Consider the following 24,727-nt stretch of genomic DNA (forward strand, 5'->3'; position numbering starts at 1 on the left):
TATGCCAACAAAATGGACAATCTAGAGGAAATGGATAAATTCTTAGACTCTTACAACCTCCCGAAGCTGAATCAAGAAGAAATAGATAATCTGAATAGACCAATCACAAGTAAAGAGATTGAAACAGTAATCAAAAGCCTCCCAAAGAATAAAAGCTCAGGACCAGATGGCTTCCCTGGGGAATTCTACCAAACTTTCAGAGAGGATTTAATACCTATCCTTCTCAAGCTAGTCCAAAAAATTAGGGAAGATGGAACACTTCCTAACACATTCTACGAGGCCAAAATCACTCTGACACCAAAGCCTGACAAGGACAACACGAAAAAGGAAAACTATGGGCCAGTATCACTGATGAACATAAATGCAAAAATCCTCAACAAAATATTGGCAACCCAAATACAGCCTCACCTTCCTATACTATGTGTACACAATTCTACGTAGAAGTGTGTGTATATAACTATTTTTCAAATTGACAACATATCTAGTGTCCACATATTCATATGACTTTTTATGTTTTTCCCTTGGTACATGTTTATATTTGGATTGTAATTCTATGATGCTAGGACCCTGGTGTTCTTTATTCTCTGGGAAACTCCCCAGTGCCTATGGCTGTACCATTACTCAGTGAACAAGAACTGGATGACAGTGATACAAAGGAGTAAACAGCTGAGTATAGATACTGGTCAAGAGCACGTCTGTATAGAACTAGTGCTGGAAGTAGAACTCAGCCATTCTGGTGGTGGGATCAGCCTTCCCTCACCTCACCACATCTGCCCAGGGCATGGCAGACACTGGGATGGCAGTAAGGAATGGAGCTGACCCTGAGGAAGCTTTGGTCTCCACCACCTACCTTGAGACTCTTTAGAAACAACTGCCTCGGGGCTGGCCCCATGGCATAGCAGTTAAGTTCATGCGCTCCGCTAAGGCGGCCCAGCGTTCCCTGGTTCGGATCCTGGGCGCAGACCCACATACCACTCATCAACCCATGCTGTGGCAGCATCCCATATAGAAGAGCTAGAATGACTTGCAACTAGGATATACTGGAGCTTTGGGGAGAGGAAAAAAAAAAAAGAGGAAGATTAGCAACAGACGTTAGCTCAGGGCCAATCTTCCTCACAAAAAAAAAAAAAGAAAGAAACAACTGCCTCTGTTGCCATCTTACCTTAGATCCTTTCTTTCCTAACAGTTTATGAGCTAATCTCTTTGGCATTCCTACCCAATCCTCAGTAATGCAGATGTATTAACTAGGTTGGATTCAAGCCACATCCCATTCACCCAGTAGGACCCACTGGCAGTACTCTTCATCCACTTAGCACAGGCAACATCCCATCCTAAGAGTCTGTCCTAGGCCTGTCTCTGCCTGGGCAATGCAATCTCTAGAATGTGTTCACAGGCTTTGAAGAAAGACTGAAACAGGCAGCCAAAGGTGGGGCAAGAAGTGAGCCCTCTTTCCATGGTCACACCCATGCAGGCTGGTTTACTCAAGCTCTCTGCACGGCTAACATTCAAGAATGTGAAAGGCATGGGGCCGGCCCCATGGCCGAGTGGTTAAGTTCACATGCTCCACTTTGGCGGCCCAGGGTTTCACTGGTTCAGATCCCCGGCGCGGACATGGCACCGCTCATCAGGCCATGCTGAGGCAGCGTCCCACATAGCACAACCAGAAGGACCTACAACTAGAATATACAACTATGTACTGGGGGGCTTTGGGAAGAAGAAAAAAAGGAAAAAAAAGGAAGATTGGCAACAGATGTTAGCTCAGGTGCCAATCTTTAAAAAAAATAAAATAAAACTAAAAGAATGTGAAAGGCAAAGTGAATCTCCCTTTTGCAGATTTCCCAGTCCCCTGAAGAGCTGTGACACCTCTGCACTATCCACGTACTCTAGTGAGTGTTAAATGCAGGAGATGACCCTCGTTTAGGTAGACTGCTTTGGTGTGTGTCAGCTTTTCCTCACCACTCATCTCTTGAGGGATTAATTTTAGTTTGATGAACATTATCCAGGTCTTTCTCTTCCACACTACTTCCCATCTCTACCCCCAGAGAGACGGAGGGCCAGAAAGGCTTTTCAAGTGGAGGGTTCTGGAGACCGAAGACTACTGGCTTCCAAAGCAAGGATACAGCCAAACTTGGTGGTCAAGAGCATGGACTCTGGAGGAAAACTGCCTGGGTTCAAATCGAGGTGCCACTCATTACTGGCCGCGGGACTAAAAGCAAGTTATGCCTCAGTTTCATCATCTTTCGGATGGGGTCAATAAAAATACCTGTATCACAGGAGTGTTATATGAGTTAAATAAGCTGCTACCTGTAAAGCAGTCAGTGTACAAAGCCAGTGTCAGCTGCTGCTGCTGCCATGTGCTCCTTTTCTTCCCACCTGGGCGCTCAACCTGGGACAAACACACCGAGTGCTCAGATGTTGGCTTTGCCGTAATAAGTAGGTTGTTAATCTGTTTGACGCATTCTGCTCTCATACATCCCAAGAACCTAGGAAAAAGGGATCCTCAAATCCTAAACAATGATCTCCTGTAAAGAAACACCACCAGGGAACAGAGAAAGTTGAGGAACAATGCAAAACCATCTCCAACAACTGCCAACTTGAGCAAGGCTAAAGGGTAAACACAACGATCTCACCAGGCTTTGTGCTCATCAAACCGCAGTCATATTCCTCTATGATGGGGAATCCTAACTGTGCCTCTGCAACCCAGGGATCTGAGATGGTATCGGATACTCCTCCTGGGCCAGAGCAACATTCTTCCAACACTAGGGGCCACATTATAAACCACAACCATTTGATTTTCTCTTATCACAAGGATAGTGCAAATCTTCATTTTCCACTGCTGCTACAGAGCTTCACAGAGAAGATGTGCAAGGTATGAAATGCTCGATGATGGTGCAAGACCTGCAGAAAAGAGGGTGGAGTTGTTCTTTCTCCCAAAAGACACAAACCAGCTAAGAAAGTTAATGTTTTTAATTTGTCAGCTTGAGTCTTCTCAGAATTACATTCACTCCACATTTAAAACCATTTTTGGAGCACATGCTATGTTCAGAGCACTGTTACGTACTGAGGATAAAACAGCGTGTAACAAACCCTCCCTCCGTTGGGGACCACAGACTCTGGTTGGAAGACAGTAAGCAGAGAGCACAAACCAGTGTGAGAGAGGAGATGAACAGCCTATTTCCCACCACAAACTGGCGAACAGCTATGAGAAAGTACACTGCATGAAGGGCAACTCAAGAAACATTTACTAGGGGCCGCTCCGTAGCCGAGTGGTTAAGTTCGCGCGCTCCGCTTCGGCGGCCCAGGGTTCGGATCCTGGGCACGGACATGGCACTGCTCGTCAGGCCACGTTGAGGCAGCGTCCCACATCCCACAACTAGAAGGACCTGCAACTAAAGATATACAACTGTGTACAGGGGGGGTTTGGGGAGATAAAGCAGAAAAAGAAAAAAAAAAAGAAAAGATTGGCAACACTTGTTAGCCCAGGTGCCAATCTTTAAAAAAAAAAAAGAAACATTTACTGTGAGGCCATTTTATGGAAGAGACTATGTCAGGGAAACCAGGAGTGACTGGTAGTGTCCCTGACTCTCACTGATGAGTTTCAAATTCAACTAGTAATAGTAAAACTAGTATTATTAAACATTTAAAACATTTATTAAGTGTTTACTATGTGCCAAACATGGTTCTAAGAAGGACTTTAGATGTTTTAACCTATTTAACACTCACAAGATATTGAGGTAAGCACTATTATTATCCCACATCTTATGGCAAAAAGAAAAAAAAAGGCGGCACAAAGAGATTAAGAAACTTGCCCTATGTTACACAGCTACTAAGTACTAGAACAAAGACGAAACCCTAACAGTCCAGGTTTAGAATCAGTGTTTTTAACCAATATGCTACCTTGTTTGATGAGAAGGCCTTCTTCAGACAGGCCTGCTCGCTATCTCCCCACTGCCCACATTGAGCCAGAATTTGACTCACTTTATAACCAAAGCAGCATTTATCTTCCATAAGGCTTAAAAGCCCAGGTATTCATTGCCAAATGAGGCAGAAGACACAGAAGCCCTACCTATTGAAGAAGACCCTTGGGCTTGTTATGGGTGGAAAGAGAGGGCATGAAGCAGGCAGAAGAAGAGGAAGTGGCAGATAAGAAAGAGAAGCACCACTCCTGGTAAGTCTTTAAACTACTCAAGGTAAGCTCAGAAAAGGACCCAGAAACAAAAAAAAAAATCAACTGGAAAAAATGTGAGACCATGCAGTAATCAAGCTCATAAGTCAGAGAGTGACAGAGCCAGATGCAACACCAAGCTGACCTCCTCAAAGGAAACCAACTGGACTAAACTGTACTCCTTCTGAGGAGCCCCCAGCCTCTCATTAATCCTTGTGAACTTTTAGAACAGCAGGAGGAGGAGATGTGAGGATGATGGGTCATTTCTGGACACTACGAATTTTAAGTGCCTGTGGGACACTCCAGCAGACATGTTCACCAGGCAGTCGCATATGTGAGTCTGAGGCTCAAGGAGGAGTTCTGGCCTGACCCCACATCTCCAGCTCCCACCATCCCACACTGCCTTCCCTTTGCTCCTGGCATGTTCCTTCAGGAGAAACAATACCCCTTCTTCACTCTGGATCACTAATTTCAAAGGTTTTAAAGTAAACTTTAGTCAAAGGTCTGGGCTGATTTTGACTAGTATGCACCTGGGTGTTGGCACATCCCCACCAAAGCCTTGTGAGAATTACAGTCAACAAAGTGGGTGACCAGCCACATATCTAAAACTCCTCTCCACCCCAGCCCGAGAATGGGTGACCAGTGGCCCTTCACCTGGTGAACAATAAAAACATGATTTATCTTGCCTGCCCGCCAGAGCAAGCCAGAAAGAAAACGTGTCAGCAACTTGGCACACCATTTGCCTGACTTTGCTAATTCCTACTGGGATGTGTATCCCATGGATGACCAAAAGGCAGCCTGGTGATATTATATCAATACCTGCAAAGGCCACTTGTTACAGGTTACTTTTCAAAATACCACTCAGTCCTTATATTTCAACATCATTTAATATTCAACTTTTTTTAAAATTGAGAATTAAAAAATAATAGTCATGATCTGTCATACACTGAAGAGAGAACCTAACCAAGCCCTGATCCTTGCGTTTATAATCTGAACAAGACAGAAAAATAAAACTGGAAATACACACCCTCTTAACTTCGGTTATGCCAGGGATTCAGACTGGTTATGATACTTTAGTGATAAAAATCTATGTGAACTCCAAGAAACCAAAAAACAACTGAGATTATTTGCTCATCAACGAGTACACCTGTCTATACAAGAGCTCAAGGCGAAGCTCTCATTCTGCCAGGCTCCGGGGGTCACAGGGCTAATAGCTAATGTCCTCTAACAGCTAATCTGTGAGCTATTATAATCAGTGCTTTATAACATCCTTTTCTTCTCACTCCCACGGTCACCACCCTTGACTAGATGTTACAGAGGACGGGTGAAAGTCTCAGAGAAAAGACAAGGAATTACAAGTCATGAATCCGAGTGGGAAAAAAAGTATTTTAAAGGATGGATTTGAACTGGACAGAGAAGTAATGTGGCACCTCACAGACAGGAATACTGTATTCCTTAATGGATATACTAAACTATATCCTTGCTTCAAGTTACACTTAGAAACTAAATTTTATTAATTAAAATGTTAAATGTATCAAAGGAAAACCAAGCAATGATTAGAGATTAAAGTAATACTAAAATAGCAGTGAAGTACATAAAATAGTATGCTCAGTTAATTGAGGAGAAGCCATCTAAATCAAAGGTTGAATGGGGTGATTGAAGAATCATCAGTAATAGAAATCGACAGCCTGTACAAATGAGGTTATCTTGAAGCAAAATGCTGGGAGAAACAAAAAGATGGTTTGTTATGTCTCATAGAAGAGAAAGTTCCTGTGTGAGTACACGAGTACATATTCATGTGCACATGTGTGTACATAAAGTATGAAGAAAAAAGAAACTCAAGGCCCTACATCATGAGATCTGAACCAGCCACTCCAACCTTTTCCCTCCACTACTCACCACGGGATCTTCTGCTCTCCTCACAAGGCTCAACTTGCTCTCCTCTGCACCTCTCGTCTCCTCACCTTTGTTCACACCGTGATCCTGTCCTGACTGAGTGTCCCTATTATGACTCTCTTTCTTTATCTTCATGTCCTTCAAGGTCCAACTCAAGTTCCAAGACCTTCTACAAGCTCTTCCTGACAAGCCCAGCCCAAAGTGTCTTCTCCTTCCTCTATCCTCCTATAGTTGCTGTCACTCGTTGAAAGAAATCTCAATGATGTAGAGTAAAACGGAAGTTCCTTCACAGAAATTTCAAGTGACCCTCTACTGTCCCTCCATACTGGATGCCTTCTTGAGTTTCTGGAGTGGCTGATCCCCTGGCTAAATGAGAAGTTCTTTCCAGCAGGGGTCATCTTCACACATCTTTAAATCCTGCACAGCACAAGGCGAAGCCCCATGTGTGATCCAATGAGCACCCACTGATGTGAATGAGTGTGTCACACACTGTTCAAAGGGAAATACCATACTAATTGTGAAAATATCCTAATTCTAACCTCCAAGATTAGAGAGGGAAAATTAACCACAGTAGTCTTTCACTTAGGACCTCTCACAAAGACAGTAAAGACTGTAGACGCCAGCTAAGCACAGAAGTAAATGGAAGAGGGAGCTTAAGTGAGTGAAGCCAGACATGGCTATCGGAGAGTAAAATCTCACGAGGTAAATGGAGGAGAAACAAAGGAAAATCAACGATTGTTGAGTAGCAGTCAGATATAAAAACATACCAGTATTTCCTTGAGCATCTTCTACCTTATTTGGTGAGGGTGACAGACACGACGGCCTGGTGAAGTAAGGGCCCTGAAGCGATGGCTGCTGCCGCTGCTGCTGCAAAGGTGTGCTTTTGAGGACTACCCTCCAGTCCACCTGGGTAACATCTGACCTTGATCGAGCATGCCCTGGCTTGAAGGTAGAGGTCTCATCCAATAAGTCATTCACAGAACGAGGTCTGTCCCTCCGGCGCTGACAGATGTTGAAAAAATTAAAGGTTGACGCTTCCTTTTGTTCCACCCAGGATAGGTTATCTGGGGTTGTCCCTTTCTGGACCATAAACTGTTCTTTGGCAGGAAAGACATTTTGAACTTTGGTTTCTAACAGCCTGCTCTTACAGGAGTCCCAAATCATGCCCCCCTTGCCCAGGGAGGCAACATTTCTGATAGCACCATTGTCTGCTACATTGCTGAAGACCTCTTGCCCCACCAGTTCAGGGACTTCCTGAATTCCATAAACCTCAGCTTGCTGCACAACCTTTTCTAACTTATTATCGAAAGTACTAAAGAAATCTTCAGTAACTTCCAAAGCCGGGCTGATATCATCCACTTCCAAAGCTTCCATGTCACAGGCTCCAAGAGGCCTAGGCCTCCTAAGCTGGCTCAGGAAAGGGCTTCATGAACATTCAGCCAAGAGAGAGGGGCTTCAGCAATAGAGTTCTGGAAACAACTGGAAGAAACCTTCATTCGACTGCTGGAGCAGACCAAGCACAAGGGTGGTGGATGTTTTCCTGGTCATTAAAAGCATTTGCTAGCTGCTAATGGCCATTAACAAAGGTATAGGGAGACAAATGTTCCTTTGAGACTCTTCTTCACTGAGAACAGGAAAGACAACAGGAAGTGCTTGTCAAAGCAACGCCACAGCAAGCCTTAATTTCCTGGAAGAAAATAAACAGGACAACATTGGCACATGGTTTGTTGTATTCTATAGTACACGAATCTGCCCCATTACTTCCCCATCTTTACTTCTCTTCTCTGGCAGTCATGCTGAAAGGTGAGCAAGACCTACACAGTAGTTTCACTGTCAAGAGTACACATCACTACCCACTTTGTATTAGAACTTACACAAAGCAGGCTGGAACACTTGATAAGGGGAACTAAAGTCAACAGCTTTTACTCACAGAGAAGGCTTTGAGAGCAGTTGTGAAAAGACTGCCCTGACAAATCTCTGTCATGTTGACCTAAAATAGTAAGCAAAAACGACTAGGAATTCTGTGACTGGGGCTATATTGTAATCAGTCTGAAAGTCATATACACATGAGTCCTTTCACAAACCTTGAAAGCTCTGATGAGTTGCTGGACTTGAAGGCGCAAGGGGGGAGCAGAGAGGGAGGCTCTACTGTTTTAGTAAGCCTGAATGTTACTGTGCTTGTGCTTCATAGCTGTAGATTACATGATACCTAATGACAACTATGGACAGCAGAATTCCTCCAGTCACCTTGGAAAAGGCTTCAGGCTCCAAACTCCCTGAGACTTTGAGGACTGGCCTAGGAGTACAGGCTCAGCCTTGGGGCTGGGCAGAAAGAATCCTGTAAGAGCACTAACTCACCTTTTCTGGGAAACACCAGATCTCCAAGGCCAGGCCAAATTAGAGCAGACCTTGATAGTGATGCTGTCCAAAGCAGTAGACATCAATCATACATGGCTATTTAAACTTAAATTTGTGAAAATCAATAAAGTTCCTCAGTTACACTAGCCAAATTTCATGTGCTCAACAGCCACATATACCTTTGTATCTTTACCAAAAAACAAAACAACTAGGCCAGGGCTTTTTTTTCCCTTTAATTACTTACAAATAGGTAAAGCCAGGCAATTAGCAACACTTACATGTTGCTGCAAAGGTACATAGATGTTCTTTCTTTGTAAAAACTGCACAAGTTTCATGGTTAATTAAAATCATTTTTGGCACTTAGGTCATTAAGCCATTACATTTAAATCAACAGTACCAATCTACATTGCTTAATGTATGTAAATAAAACCAGTACATATGGCCCTTATTTTAAATCTATCAAAGTCTGCAGTTCACAGGAACTCTGTGGTTAACCTCTTGTAAAATGATAACGATTATGAGTTTGTCTACTTTTTATATTCTGATATTTATTATGGTAGCACTCACGAAGCAAGGTACAGATTGATTTTTAGAAATAAACATCAGTTATAATATTTTTCTAGCTGCAAATACGGTTGTTTCTTTTTTCTTCTGTGTCTACAGACAGGCCTTGACCCTCCTGAATTATGCAACAGGGTTTTCACTACTTCTGTAATTTGGAAACTGGATTTTTCAGTTTCATCTTGTACACCCAAGACAAGAACAAGAAATACATAATAAATATTAAAACTTTTAGTTCTTTCTTTACTAAAATTTCAAATGAATATAATAAACAAAGTAGAAGTGGAAGAGGCACCAAGATGCAGAGCACTAAATTATTCATCTAAGATTATACCATGAATATTCATTTTCTTAGTGCTAAAAATCAGTCTTTAATCATACTCAAGAGAGAGTAAATACTTTCAAACAAAATGTCTAGGAAGATATACTCTCTGTGCCCCCTGCTTGGATATTTTCAGGCTGGTTGTAAGTCCATAACAACTGAGGGCTAGCACTGCGATCCCACTGCTAGCACTTCTATCCCACAAGTTCTAAAACCATAGGCTATTAGACAAGGAAGGGACCTTTGAGATCATCCTTTAACCCCAGCCTTTCATAGAAAGGGACACTGAGGCCCATAGAGATTACCAGGTCTCATGGACACTTCCATATGCATTGCCTCATTTAATCATTAAAGGGCAGTAAGAATTCAACTTGAGAACTGTTTCAATGCTGTTTAACAAAGGATTCTGGAAACCACTCATCTACCTAACCACTCATCATTTATTAAGGTCACACCAGATATAAGACACGAAAGACGAAACGATGAATAAGACACAGCTCTTACCCTAAGAAGGCTCACAGTCTTTCAGGATGAGCCAGGTAAGAAAATAAACCCAAAAACTGCCTTGATAGAGGATGGAAACAGATTTGGTGGGGGAAGGAGAGAGGGGTCAATTGTCAGGGAAGGTGAGGGAGATATTAAGAAATTCTTCAAAAGGAGGTGTTTACCTGGATGGCTAGGAGGAACTTAGGAAGAGTAAATTACTTTCTGGTTAGCAAGTGATTTTCAAGTTTATTATATAAAATGACTTTCCACAGGCAGAGTTGTGAACAAGAGAGCAGAGTCACGTAAAGCAATCTAGTGGATCTAGAATCAGATCTAGGTTCAAAGCCCAATTCCGTCTCATACTAGCTATGTGATTTGGGGCAAGATTTCCCTGACCCACCCCCACTCCACTCCATATCCTCTAGGCTAAATCTGTACTTCCTATTCTAGCAATTTTGATTTTCACTATAAGTGCTTTCTGTTGCCTCTATTTGGAACAAATATAGCTATTCCTGTTGCTTTCAGAGTAAGTATGTATTTACCCTTCCTAATCATACTCTAAAAATTCCTACTCTTCACTATGTGATTGAGCACTTTCCTGCTACTCTTCTCTGTTCCTCCACTCAGTCACACAGGCCAGACCGCTGGGCCTGCCCACATGCTGTTCCCATTGCTGAGGGTTACCCTCTCCCCCCTTCTTTTGTCCATCTAATACCTAATTATCCTTCAGGTTTCAACCTAACATCAGCTGACAGACCTGTATTCTCTACAGATGGCCACAACACTATCTCCTATCCCATATGCTTTTCTGCAGTGAGAACTTGCTACTCCTCCATCAAGAAGTGAGTTTATTTTTCCACTCCCTTGAATCTTGGCAGAACTTGTGATGTTTTGATCAACAGAGTGTGGCAGAAATAATGCTGTGCCCATCTGAGGTGAGCCATTAACTAGCCTGGCAGCTTCCTCTTCCTATCTCTCAGAGCTCTGAGCCGATATATAGGAAGTCCAGGCTACTCTGTTGAAAGGGATGCCTCAAGTTGGAGCACGGAAGCACCAGACATGGGAGTGAAGAAGCCATCCTGGATGACAGCCCAGGTGAGCTTTCAGCTGATTCCAGCCCAGCCAGTATCTAACTGCAGCTCACAAGAGATCTCAAGTTAGGACTGTGCAGAAGAGCCCAGTGAACCAGAATCATGACAAAAAAAACTGTTTTCAGATACTCAGTTTGGGAGTAGTTTGTCACACACAATAATCAAGTCTCACCACTTCCTCAGGGAAGCATTCTCTAGTGACCCAGACTAGGTTAAAGTCCTTGTTTAAGTTTCCATGGCACCTGCACTTCTGTAAGTTACACATGTCACATTTGTAATTACCAGTTTCCACATCAATATCCTCTCTTAGGTAGCGACTGTCTATTTTGCTCATCCTTGGACCCCCCCAGAACACAGTTATAGTTCAATAAATATTTGTTGAATAAATGAATGAGGTTTTTTTTTTTTTTTTTTGATGAGAAAGATTGTCCCTGAGCTAACATCTGTGCTGATCTTCCTCTCTTTTGCATGTGGGATGCCACCACAGCATGGCTTGCAGAGCAGTGTATAGGTCTGCGCCCAGGATCTCCACACCTGCAAACCTCGGGCCACCAAAGTGGAGCATGTGAACTTAACCACTACGCCACTGGGCCGGCCCCCATTAATGAATCATTTTTGAGTGGCTATCTTTAGGATCACTTGACATTGTTTTCTTTTTCCACTTTTCCCTTTGTTGTCAGTACCTCTGACTCACAGCCCTCTCACCACATCATGACTATTCTAGCAATAAGCAATAAAGACAGCCGTTGCTTTAACAATGCCAAAAAAAAATTACTTGTTAGTGTAACAAATGAATTAAAACACCAATGTGAGTGATCCAGCTCTTTGCCTGTATTTGCACAGTACAAATTAAATAGCTAAAAACAGTTATTGAGAGTTGTAGTGATTTATTCATTCCATAAATATTTATTGAAGCAGCTACTGTGTTCTAGGCACTGGTGATACAGGAGTAAACAAAACAGATACAAATCCTGCCCTCATGGAACTTCTATTCTAGTGGAGCACTTACCATATGCCAGACACAGCTCTAAATACTGTCAACATCTTACCTCATTTGTAAGGTATGAGTGAGGAGGCTGATGCTCTCCTCCATACCGTACACTGATCCCATCCAACCCATCTCAAATCCCAACTCTCTAGGAAGTCTTTCCTGAAGACTCAGTCTTCTCGTGTACCTCCCTCCCCTGGATGTCTAATGCATCACTAAATGACTCAACTTTGTAAGTTGTCTTTTCTCCCCAGTGCCTCATTCTTAGCTCCTCGATTAGACTCTAAGCTTCTTGAGGGCAAGTCCCATATTCACGTCTGTATCCTCCCACAAAGCCACATACTCAGAGGGAGCTCAATTAATACCCAGGAAGGTCTTCCTGCCTCTTGTCTTTCCTCTCTCTAATGTAGCCTCCATGTCACTTCTCTTAACCCTTCAGAATCTCCTCAGTAGAACAGGGGTCAGCAAACATTTTCTGTATAGGGCCAGATAATGAATAGTTTAGGCTTTGTGGGCCATACAATCACTTTTGCGACTACTCAACTCTGCTGGAGTAGGGAAAGCAGCCATAGACAATATGGAAATGAATGGGCATGTCTGTGTTCTGATAAAACTATATTTACAAAATAGCCAGAGAAGAGAAACAAAATGTAGTAAACACATACAATGGAATATTATTCAGACTTAAAAAGTGAGGAAATCCTGTCACATGCTACAACATGGATGTACCTCAAGGACATCATGCTAAGTAAAATAAGCGAATCACAAAAAAACAAATACTGTATGATTCAACGTATATGAGTTATCTAAAGCAGGCAAATTCCTAGAAACAGAGAGTAGGACAGTGGTTACCAGCGGCTGGGGAGGGGGAGAAGGTCACAGAGTTTCAGATTTGCAAGATGAAAAAGTTCTGGAGATCTGTTTCACAGCAGTGTGAATATACTTAACACTACTGGCCTTAAAATGGTTAAGATGGTAAATTTTATGTGTTTTTATCATGATGAAAAACAAACAAACAAACAAAAACAGACAGAGGGCCAGATTCTCCAGCAGCCTGCAGATTGCCAATTCCTGGCCTAGAAGATCTAGTTCAGCAGATCTAGTTCAGCCCCTAAAGAGAGGAGGCAGAGGTTAGGAGCGACAACTCTGGGGCCCAGAGGAAGGAAGGAATTGCAGCTCCACCAATCACCAGCAATGGGACTTCAGTAAGTTACTTAACCCTCCTAATCTCAGTTTTCTCATTTGCAAAATCAGCAAATTAATAATACCTCTCTCCTAGGACAGTTGAGAGAATTAAATAGGACAACGCACGGCCTGGTTCCAGACACACACTACACGAATAACAGCAGCCTAAAAGCCCTACTGGATCTGCTCTGCTGTCTTTCCTTCATGACCTCACCCTCTCCCCACGCCCCACCCTCCCTTCCATCTGGTCACACTGGCTCAGTGCTGGTTCTCAAACCTGCAGGCATGTTCTCACCTCAGGATTTTTGCATTGGCTGTTCCCCCAGATATCAACATGGCCAACTCTCTCTTTAAGTGATTGTTCACTTCTCAATGAGGCCTACCCTGACCACCCTACTTAAAATTATAACACACATCTCTGCCCTGGACTTCTGATCCTCTTTACTCTGCTTTTTTTAAAAAAGTAAACCTTAATTTTAGAATAGTTTTAGATTTACAGAATTATTGCAAAGATAATACAGTGAGTTCCCATATACCCCACACTCAGTTTCCTACAGGTAATATCTTATATTACTATGGTACATTTGTCATAATTAATGAACCAATACTGATACATTATTATTAACTAAAGTTCATACTTTATTCAGATTTCCTCAATTTATCCCTAATATCCTTTTTCTGTTCCAGGATCCTATCCAGGGTACCACATGACATTTAGTTGTCATCTCTCCTTAACCTGCTCTTGGCTGTGACAGTTTCTCTGACTTTACCTGTTTTTGATGACCGTGACAATTTGGAGAAGTATTGGTCCAATATTTTATAGACTGTCCCTCAACTGGGATTTGTTTGATGTTTTTCTCATGATTAGACTAGGGCTATATGTTTTTGGGAGAAAAACCATAGAGGTAAAGTGCTGTTCTCATCATATCATATCAAGGGTAGATGCTATCAACATGACTTACCACTGTTCATGTTAACCTTGATCATCCGGCTGGACCCTTTTCCCTTAGCATTTACCATCTTCTAACATAACACTTAATTTACTTAATGTTTAGCGTTTCTCTCTTCCCACTAAAATATAAGCTCCTCGAGGGCAGAAGTTTATGCTCGTTTTGTTCACTCATCTGAATCACGTGGAGTAGTGCCTGACACACATGAAAGGTGCTGAGTAGACGTGTGTTGAAAGAGCGCATTGCTATTCCTTTGCATTACGTTCATGGCCCTCCATGACTTAGTGTTGGTCCAAGCTGGGGAGCCTTCCAAATTGCTCAGGCTCTCATAGCACCCTGGGTTTGCTCCACCGTACTGAAATGATCAACAATCCCTCTCTATATACGCTGAGCTCCTTGACAGCAGGCATGGTGCCTTACCTACCCCTCCTATATAATCTCTATATCTTCATCCTTTTAGGTTCCATTTTCCAACCTTTCTCCTTTTGGGATTTCATCTTTTCCCTAGGATGTACAGCCCTCAAATTCACTACAATGTAAGGGTCTAATGGCAAGTTTAGTTTCTATAAGTAAACACCTGTTACTAGCTTGCCTCATTTGGTTTTGAAGTCAATTAATTAAAAATAATAAAAACAAATTCAGATGGGACAAAATATGAAGAGTACCTTCCTCTGACAAAGCGAACTGAATAGAATCAGTGTGTGTGCTCAGTGAAGTTTGCCTCAGCACAAAACTGAAAATCAGGAACTAATTGGAACTGTGTTCTAAATCTGGCTCAACCACACACGTGCTGGGTGGCCTCTGGGAAACCATTTAACCTCTGGATGCCCTACTCAGCTACTTGTATCCAATAAAGTTGCTAATATCAAATGGCTTTGCATGTGGATCATTCACTAGGTAGCTGTTCCAACATGCCTTTAAAAAATGTAAACTGTAAATGCCACACAATTATGGAGCACTCCACGGGACATCACCCATTCAACTACCACATGCTCCTGGTCACTCCCGGGAAAGATGGTCAGCCCAACAAAGGCAAACTCAGCAATCAACTATTTATAATACACTACTTTTCAGCCAAACTCAATGATCTATAGACATTTTATCTTATTTTTCTACAGAACAGTCTCTCTGTTAAAAAGGTTATTTCTTCTATTTAATAGATTAAGAAATTGAGGTCCATTTGTCAGGGTGGTAACAAAAGCTCAACCCACAGAATCCCATGCATGCATCAAAATGTAACAGGATGGAGAAGCAGCATACTGTTTTCTAACTCGGAAATCTGCTGTTTACATGCTCATTAGGCAAGGCTAATTAACAGGATGAATATGGAGCCCTCCCACACAGAGGCAGAAGTAGATATGAGCAATAATACCAGATCAGCCCACACAGAGATGCCATGTTCTCCCAGCCTGGATGGTAAAAGTGCTGACTTCCTCCCACTTGACTAAATAACTTGTAATCAGAATTTAATGAGTGCTGAGAGGGTGCCTGGGGGCACGTAGCTTTAGAAGCACCTGGACTACAGAGGAAAATAGAATGCCAGACACCTAGGATAGACTGCCAATCCATTTTCAAACATGAGAACCAAGGTTGATTACAAGAATGGTCAGCACATGTGGCTCTCATGTGTCCTTCACTTTGGTTAAGGCAGCAGGTGACTGAAAATTTTCTGAGTTACATAATGTAAAGGATCCACCACAAGAGGATCTGACCTTAGTAAGATGACATTTCTGGACCATGAAGCTACAACAGGTTTTGCTTTTTCAGGGTGCTTTATCATAAAGACAATGTATCATGGAGCACAAGCAAGCCACAGCAGCAGAAAAGGACACGGTGCCAGTGTGGAACTCTAAGAATTCAGGAGTCTTTCAGAGAAGAAGGACAGCTAGAAACAGAGATGGAATCCCATTTTCATAGACCTGGAGGGAACATTAAATGGCTACACTGTATACAAGTTTCAATAAACGAGAAGTCTATTGCCATGCAATACATAAAGAGCATAACATTAAAAAAAACATTTGCATAGTATTTTTCCCAGTTCTAAGTAATAAGCACTCATAGAAACTCTGGAAAATACTGACAGATACGGGAAAGAAAAGAAAAATCAGTCATGATCTCATAGCTCAGAGAAAATAAGTCAATAATTAGGTGTGTTTTTGTCCAATATTTAATTGGAATCAGATTACACATTCAGTTTGGGTATACTGTCCATTTAAACGTATGCTCAAAAGCAAATGCCAGGAAACACTAACCTTGAAAAAAAAAGGGAACGTCCCTGAGTGTGCTGTGCCCACTCAGCCCTCACGGCCTGGCATGAAGCCCCACTCGCTTAGACCCTTTCTACCACTCCCAGGGGCCGCTTCACACACCCGCCAGTGCTCTTCGAGTCCTGAGCCTCCTCGCTGCTGTAAGTCAGCCCAGCCTCAGATATTTTCTCTAGGGAGTTTTCCCCTCATTTCTACCCTCTCATTTGCAGGCTCCTCCTTCGTCCTTTCCTACCTGGTGTCCTCAGCAAGTGGGGGCGCTGCCTGAGCTCTCTGCTCTGACTGCAGAGACATGTTCTCCTTAGGCCAATTTACCCACGCTTGTGACTTCAATAGTCACTTCTATGCTCATGCTTCTCAAATTCCCACCCTCAGTCAGTCTCAGGCCTGACCTCTGGTCCCATGTTCCCAACTATTTGTAGGACCTACCTACCTGGCTTTTCTTATGGCAAAATTAAGCTCAATTTGTCTAAAATCACACTCAGTTATTCATTCAATAAATATTTGTTGAGTGCTAACTATGAGCTGGACACTGTTCTAGGTACTGGGGAGTCACTTGCAAATAAAATCCTTCAATGAGGCTCCTGTTGACAACAAGGTCCAACTCTTTAACCTGATACTCTAGGCCTTTCAGAATTTTGGCCTAGCTTGCCCGTCCAACTTCCCACTTCTCTTCTGTAATACACACCTTTCCTCCAAACTGAAATGCTATCGCTCAATTTTATGTTTTGCCAACTCCAAAACTTTACTGACAGTTATCTCTGAGGTACCCTCTCCCCCTCTACCTGCTGGAATTCTCTCAATGCTTCAGCTTGAATGCCACCTCTTCCATAGCTTTCTTTGATCCCTGCTCCTAAAACAGTCTGCTCTTTCTTTAAACAGCCACAGGATGCCTTTGGTACCACCCCACAACATATACTGCATGCTGCCTGTTCTTTCTGAAATGAGGATGATGATCATAATTATCATTTATCAAAAGCCTACTTTGTGCCAGATACACTGCTTGGTACTTTATATCTCTAAGCTTCATGAGTGTAATGTGGGTACTATTATCTCCATTTTACAGACAAGGAAACTGAGACTTAAACACAGATAACTTGCCTGAGGTCACATACTTACCCTACTGGACTTAGAACAACTTGGGAGCCGCAACTCTACCCTGGTTATTTCATTTTTATAACCCCCACTGGACCTAGAACTATGGCTAGTACACAATGGTGCTCAGTAAATATTTGTTGAATGAACATCTGAATAAAGAGTATGTTTTCAAATCACTGACATCTGTAAATATAAATACCACTCTGGTTTTCTGGCAAAAGTATATTTGAATTCATTATAAGCTCATAAAAATAAAGTTCGACATACTTTCCAAAACATTATGTTGACTTGAGCTTTTAAAATTTTTCTTGGTAGAGAAAGCTTCTAAGCTGTTGAAACCAGGTTTAAAAAGAACATGGCAAAGGTCAGGTAGCAAACACCTCACTCAGACCTTTTACAGAAACAAAAGCACCTGTGCAGCACTTGGGAATTATTTTGTGAACCACTCCAGATCAGTAGCTTGCTGGTCTCATTCTCCAGTGACTCAGAGCTCAAGTTCTTTCTAATATCAGTAAAGAGATGCTCCCTTTGAAATACCACACGCGATCCCCTGAAAGCAGTTTCCAGTACATGTCTGCGCTTGTTTACTGTGTCCACTTGCAAAGTCACTGAGACATTTGATGCTCCAAGACTTGGTGGAAACCAAACAAAATATAAGCACAGCACTTCAAATCTCACTTTGCTCACTTCGCTTTGCTACCGAAGACAATAATGTTGTTACGCCCCTACGTCAATCACTGGAGTGGAAAGCCAGGGCTTCTGATTGGGAAGCCCACTGCATAAAACTGCCAGAGGTCTAATACGTCCTGCTTTTAGAAACAAAACAGACAGACACAACTTCAGTTGTGTGAGTGTCTCAAAATGGAGACTCAATGCCTTCCATTTCCTTTTACCTCCATGGCAAAGAAGAGTGGTTAAAAAACACATAAAAGCACCACTCCAATTATCTTCATCCTAGGACTGAGGTGAACAAGGGGAAAGCTCCCATCACAGAAACCACATGTCGCTAGTCAGCCTCCAGCTGCAACAGGAAGTAACTGACCAGTGCAGATAGGTGCCATGGAGCCAAGCCAGCTGGTGCAGGCCAAATATGTGAAAGACTGCAATAACAATGTAACCCCCACCCCAAGGGGGTACACTGAGACCCAGACATGCAAGATGCCCAAAAAGAGCTAGGGAAGCAGCTTTAGACTTAAAGATGTCATCAGCTCAAATAACCACTTAGATCTTCTACTTGAGCCTGAGTAATGGAGGCTGTGTTTCTAAACCCAATAAAGACGGAATTTCATCCAATTTTTTCACATAACTCCCTAAATTGAGTTAACCTGAGGAAAAATCACTTGATTTTACTAGAATAATCATCTTCACATGCAAGGCTGAGAGCCTGGTTTATAAAGTGCTTGATAAGCTTCTTGATAAATACATGTATTAATCCCACAGGAAAGAGTTGAGTAAAGTGTAGGACGATTTTAAAGATGATGAAAGAGAGACCAAGATGACTCAGCTATTGTCAATTGAAGGCCCCATTGGGGAAGAAAAGGAGGTTCCTGGAATCCATAATTACTGAGTCCTGTGAGCCACCCAGGATCAATTACCTTTTAAATCACCTTAAATCGCTCAGGGGCCCTGATGTCAGAAGGACAATAAACAAGGAGTAAGTAGGTTGAGTCCAACTCATGAGCCATCCAGTTCTGAGTTAGTTCCATGGGACAGAAGTGTGGCAATGGGAAGAACACAAACTTGTGACACCAGAGGGGTTCATATCCCAGCACTGCCTTCTAAGCTGAATGACTTCCACCAAGTCAGGCTGACTTAGGGCTTTTGGGCCTGCCTTATTTGCAAAATGGAAACCCTGCCAATGCCTCTCCCATCTACTTTAGAGAGTCGTGAAGCATAAATGCAGATAACGTATGTGAAAGTTCTTTGTAAAACCTGAAACTACTATTCCTATTAGAAGCTTGCACAGCCATTTATACTCAACAAGCACCCAAACACTATGTTAGATGCTAGAGACACAAAGCACAGCTCCTGTCCTCGAAACAACACAAAACCAAGAGTAAAAAGTACCTTAACAGAAATATACAAAAGGTATTATGAGAACATAAATAAGGAATCACTACTAATCAAGGGACAATAGTCTTAAGTGACAGAAAACAATTAAACAACACAATAACCCGTATACAGAGATGACTCCAGTTGAAAGAAACCAAAGACAAAGGAAACAAACATACAAACAAAACCAATCACACCTGCTCTTGAAATGCTGCTGCTTCTGGCAATCTATAGCGTCTGGCGACTACAGTAACAGCCTCAAAGGTGTCAGCGAAGAGTGAGCTCCGAGTGAACTAACTGCACAAAGCGAGGCATCAGTGCAGGGGCTTCTCCGTAGGCTGCCCAAGACTTCCCGACACACAGACACACCCCAGGCCAACAGAAGGCTTTGCTGGGTGGCTGGGATGTCATGGGAGATGAATAATCACCTCACTTCTTGTTGACTTCAACTCCTTGGGTCACTGCAGTGCCTCAGCAGAAGGGAGAAGGCTTACAGCTTTAAACTTCAAAACAACAATTAGCTTATGGGTTAGCACATATTCACCAAACTGCTTCCTTCAGGCATTTAGGGTGAATGTACATGAGAAGTAATTAACTGATTTTTTTCTTTCTCTGCTACACTTGAACCTTCTAAAATGTGAACCTGGGTCTTTGTTAAATGTCATCCAGCAAGTACCAGACCCATGTAAGGTCTAAGCAAAAGGTGACTCACTTCTTACTTGAAAGGACATACATACTCCATGGTAATGGGCTGCCTCCATGCATCCTCCCTCCCCTTTGGACTTAATCTGTGACAACGACCTTGGCCACTGAGCAGCCTCTTACCAATTCTGTCAGGCAACAGGCACGGCTGGCAAAGGCAGACAAAACACTGTCTTTGACCCTCAAAGATCAGGACAAGGTAAAGCAAAATAACAAGGTGCACCTTTGCTATTTTACTATGTACAACACGAAGACCAGAAAAATCTCTGCCCATCATACAAGATAAAGGAAACGTTTACAAAGTATGAAGGAGAAGAGCAGGAACTACATTTTCATCCCCAAACTTCAGTTTAAATTTCTTTTATTATGGACCATTATCATTAGTATGGAACAGATTTTTAAAAAGCAATACTGCAATGTGTAAACATTCTGTAGCTCTGATCAGTCCATATTTCTTTGACTGTTTTGATCTGGCATTAGCATGATAAGCATACAATAGTTGGACTCACATAGTTGCCCAGCATCAGAGACGATACTATACCAAACTCTTTTAAAATGTCCTGCAAAGGACTCCATCAATGTGGGTGGACACATGTTAAATGTGGAATGATGTATTTAACAAAATGTTTAAAAACAAAATATAGTTCCTATAAGTCCCAAGCCAAGACTAAGATTAAAGAGTCATAGCTAATATGTTGTTAAATCCTCACAACAATCCTATCAGACAACTGCTATTATTATTACCACGTTACAGATAAGGAAATTGAGATTTAAAGAAATGAAGTCCTTTGTCTAAGGTAATATGGCCAGTGGGTGGAAACAAGACTCTCAAATGCACATACACTCCTATATGACAATTAATAGCAAATTAATTACCCTGAGATAATATAGCTAAAATTTGACACACATAGTGCTTTATATTTTAGTATCAAACACTGGCAACTTTGCCTAACATTTATTTATAATATTTCTGTTTGTTAATCCGACGAATCAGAAAGTTAATTGTTAAATATCATCTTTACACCCAGGGAAAAAGTTTATACTTAAAAAAAAAATCACCCCTGTAATACTTCTGTGTCACTGTAAGTTCTCCAAGGGAATGTGGATGAGAGGTCCCTGAACAAACAGAATAAAAGGCTGTTCTCTAACTAAATACCCAACCTCCATTCTCTTAGTGACCATGGACACAGCACCTGGAATGTCTGCAAGGGTGTAATAACTGTGACTTCATTCAGGCCAAACAAGTGCTTTTGCAAACGTTTACACAGTCCTAATTGCCCAAAACTTTTACTAAAGATTCCCCAAGACATTATTTTTCATTTAGCCAATAAATAGAAACACTTGTAAAAAATGTTTGCTTAAAAAAACCCCACAGGGGCTGGCCCAGTGGCACAGCGGTTAAGTTTACACGTTCCTCTTGGGCGGCCCAGGGTTTGCCGGTTTGGATCCCAGGTGCAGACATGGCACTGCTTGGCAAGCCATGCTGTGGTAGGTGTCCCACATATAAAGGAGAGGAAGATGGGCACGGATGTTAGCTCAGGGCCAGTCTCCCTCAGCAAAAAGAGGAGGATTGGCAGTGGATGTTAGCTCAAGGCTAATCTTCCTCAAAAAACAAAAACAAAACACCTTGCAAATAAGTATTTCTGTCAAAAGAATTAAAAGAAATATTTTCAAGTCAGATGTAACTACAGATAATTCAAAAATATTTTAAGTCATGTCCAAATAAATTGCCTCCTTCTAAAACCAACTTGACTTTTTTGGGGGAAATGAGAGGACAAATATCAATGTATATGAGCTTCAAACAAAATAACAAAGTTGACCCACAACTTTCAGTCTTGTTTCTTAAGTGTACTCAAAGATGATATATCTGGGTTTCACATAACCACACTACAATGAAAACAGAGACATCACATGTAACCTTCCAGGGAAAAGCGATTACTTTTGGACCACAAGATCTGGAATGAGAAAACTTGAGTTTGAACTTTCTATGCACTACTACCAGATGTATGATTCTGGGCAAGTCATTTGAAAGTGAATTCGTTACTTCGATGTAGGTCAAATAAGGACACCTGTCCTACCTTCTTCAAAGGTTGTTTTGGAGTGTAAATCGAACGACATAATACTGCTCTGTAAACGCCAAAGTAGGGTACAGGATGCCAACAGTGGGCATCTATATGGTACCAGGGAAACGGTCGCCACATTCTCTTTGATCTCTTCCCACTATAAACCAACAAACTGGTGGATTGACTGGTAACAGTAATCAGTTTAGGAAGCACTAAGATAAGGTTTTACTTTACTCAAGGGTTCCTCCTGCACTGTTCAAGATGGCATGAGTTGCTGTGCATCAGCTTTTCCAGTTGGACTCAGTACTGCAATATGCAGGATGATTCAAAACGGGTATCTCTTCTCAAAAAAGAAAAAACAAGTAATTAAACCCTGTTGTCCCCCAAGTTCCTCTACAGCTGGGATACTTCTCCCCTCTCCCTTTTTCTTCCTAGTTTCTTGAAGATATTTGTTCTTTATACATTCTGACTCCACTTCTCACCACCTAACCATTCTCCCCCAGAAGCAATCTGGTTCTGCCCCAGCTGAAACTGCACAGGGAAAGATCACCAACAATCTCCCTGTTGCTAAACCCAGGGGACTTTTCTCTGCACATCTGACCTCTCAGCAGTACTTGCCTGTTGAACACCCACTGCGCACTGCTCTCGCAGATTCACTGAACAGTCTCTTCCGGTATCTTTCTTTTATCTCAGTCCCCTGCATGAACTCCTTTTCCTATGGTCATATCACAAAGGCAGGTGTCGTCCATCTTCCTGATGACCCTCACATTCAGTTCCTCTTCTGCCTGACTAATCTCCATCTCTGTGGCTTCAGCTGCAATCCACACAGTGGATGAGGAAGAGATGGTTCTCCTGAGCTCTAGACTCACATATGCAACTGCCTTTTGGATGTCCCCTAACTCCTAATATGCACAAAACCCAACTGCTCAACTTACCCTCAAGCTGCCCCTCCTCCTGACATTCTCCATATAGTGAAGGACATCATCATCCACCCCAGAAAGGTGAACATCATCCTTTACCCTCCCAGCTCTTCACTTGCAATCACTCCAAATCAGGAAGTCACATTAATTCTCCAAGATCTGCCAAATCTATCCATTCACTCCTTCTTTACTGCCTCAGTTCAGACATCACCATCCAGGCTCCCTCCATCCAGTTTTGCCCTCCACAAATCCATTTGCCACACTATAGCCAGGGGGGCTTTCTAAAATTAAAACCCTGGTATCTCCTGGATAAACCACACACTCCTTAACAGTGCCTATAAGAGCTCATGGCCATTTACTTTCCTAGGCTTATCTCCTGAATCTCCCTCTCTACACCCCAGCTGCCACCACACGGGCACACAACTTGGCTAATTCTAATTCAGTTTTCAGGTCTTTGCTAAGATATCACTTCTTCCCTGTCCTCCCACATCCATTTTGGACATCACTCTTAAGTGTTCTTGTAGCACCCTGATTCCCCCCACTTATAATACTTTTCACTCTGTAAAAATGGCCTGTTTACTTGTCTGTCTCCCCAGCTAGACCATAAGCTTCATGAAGGCAAGCAACAGGCTTGCTTTGTTCAAGACTGTATTCCTGGCTCCAAGAACAAGAGCTATGTGCCATGGCATAAAACAAGTGCTCAATTCTTACTTGTGCAATCAATGAATCCCTGAGGGTGGAAGATAAGTTGTTCTGGAAAAGGTAAAGTGCTAATACAAATGGATCAAGAACACATGGGAGGAAATCATTTAGCTAATTTCCTGGAGTATAAAAACTGCTGGTTAATTTCTGACATTTTCTAACCTATAACACGTGCTCCCTGTTCTGTGACTGAAAATCTACACTTGTAATCACATTTATAGACCACTAGGCAAAGTGGATATTTAGCAATTTCCCAATTAGATAAACATCCACAAGTAAACTGGATAATGTAGAGCAGGCAGCTTTAGTTTATACTGAATTATAAATTGGTTACACTAATCCAGATAACTGGACAAACAAATCTCTCCTGTACTCATAAATGTGGCATATAATCAGGGAATCCAACTTCAAACACAGAACTCAAATTAACAACTAATAAGTGTGTGAAAAACAAACAAAATGTTAATGAAAATAACATGCCTGATATCTCAATGCAGTGGCCTCTATATTTTGATTTGGTTTTTGCTCATAACTCATTTTGCCATCAAGATTAATTACACTCATGGACCAAACAAAGTTCTCACCTTATTGTCAGTATGAAGGTAAATTATGTGGGCTTCTTATTGTTTGTCTGGTAATATCTACAGTAGCCAATGAAACAGAGCAAACACAATGCGTGGAATTACACTGGTGGTCATTTTACCAACACTCTCACTCAGTACTCACTTCTCTGAATTACTTAGCTTGCACAGAAGTTCCAAGCTAGAATATAGTTCAGTACTTAGGAACCAAATACAAAATCCACTCTAAAAGAAAAAGGAAAAATAAAAAAGAAATTGTGTGGGGCTGGCCCGGTGGCCGAGTGGTTAAGTTCGCGCACTCGGCTGCAGGCGGCCCAGTGTTTCGTCGGTTCGAATCCTGGGC

The 24,727-nt window shown here is 42.1% G+C and overlaps 1 protein-coding gene across 5 annotated transcripts in view; it reads right to left on the reverse strand.

Annotated features, from left to right (window-relative positions):
- PLEKHM3 (pleckstrin homology domain containing M3) overlaps window positions 1-24,727 on the reverse strand; it is a 172,726-nt gene that overhangs the window by 143,030 nt on the left and 4,969 nt on the right. For all 5 annotated transcript variants that reach the window (XM_014836418.3, XM_014836419.3, XM_044768299.2 and 2 more), the window contains exon 2: window positions 6,829-7,748. In XM_014836418.3, the coding sequence (XP_014691904.1) occupies window positions 6,829-7,435 (607 nt within the window). In that variant the 5' untranslated portion in view covers window positions 7,436-7,748. The remainder of the gene's footprint in view (window positions 1-6,828; window positions 7,749-24,727) is intronic.

Source organism: Equus asinus, chromosome 4 (genome assembly GCF_041296235.1).
Source record: "Equus asinus isolate D_3611 breed Donkey chromosome 4, EquAss-T2T_v2, whole genome shotgun sequence".
In the NCBI taxonomy this organism is placed as follows: Eukaryota; Metazoa; Chordata; class Mammalia; order Perissodactyla; family Equidae; genus Equus; species Equus asinus.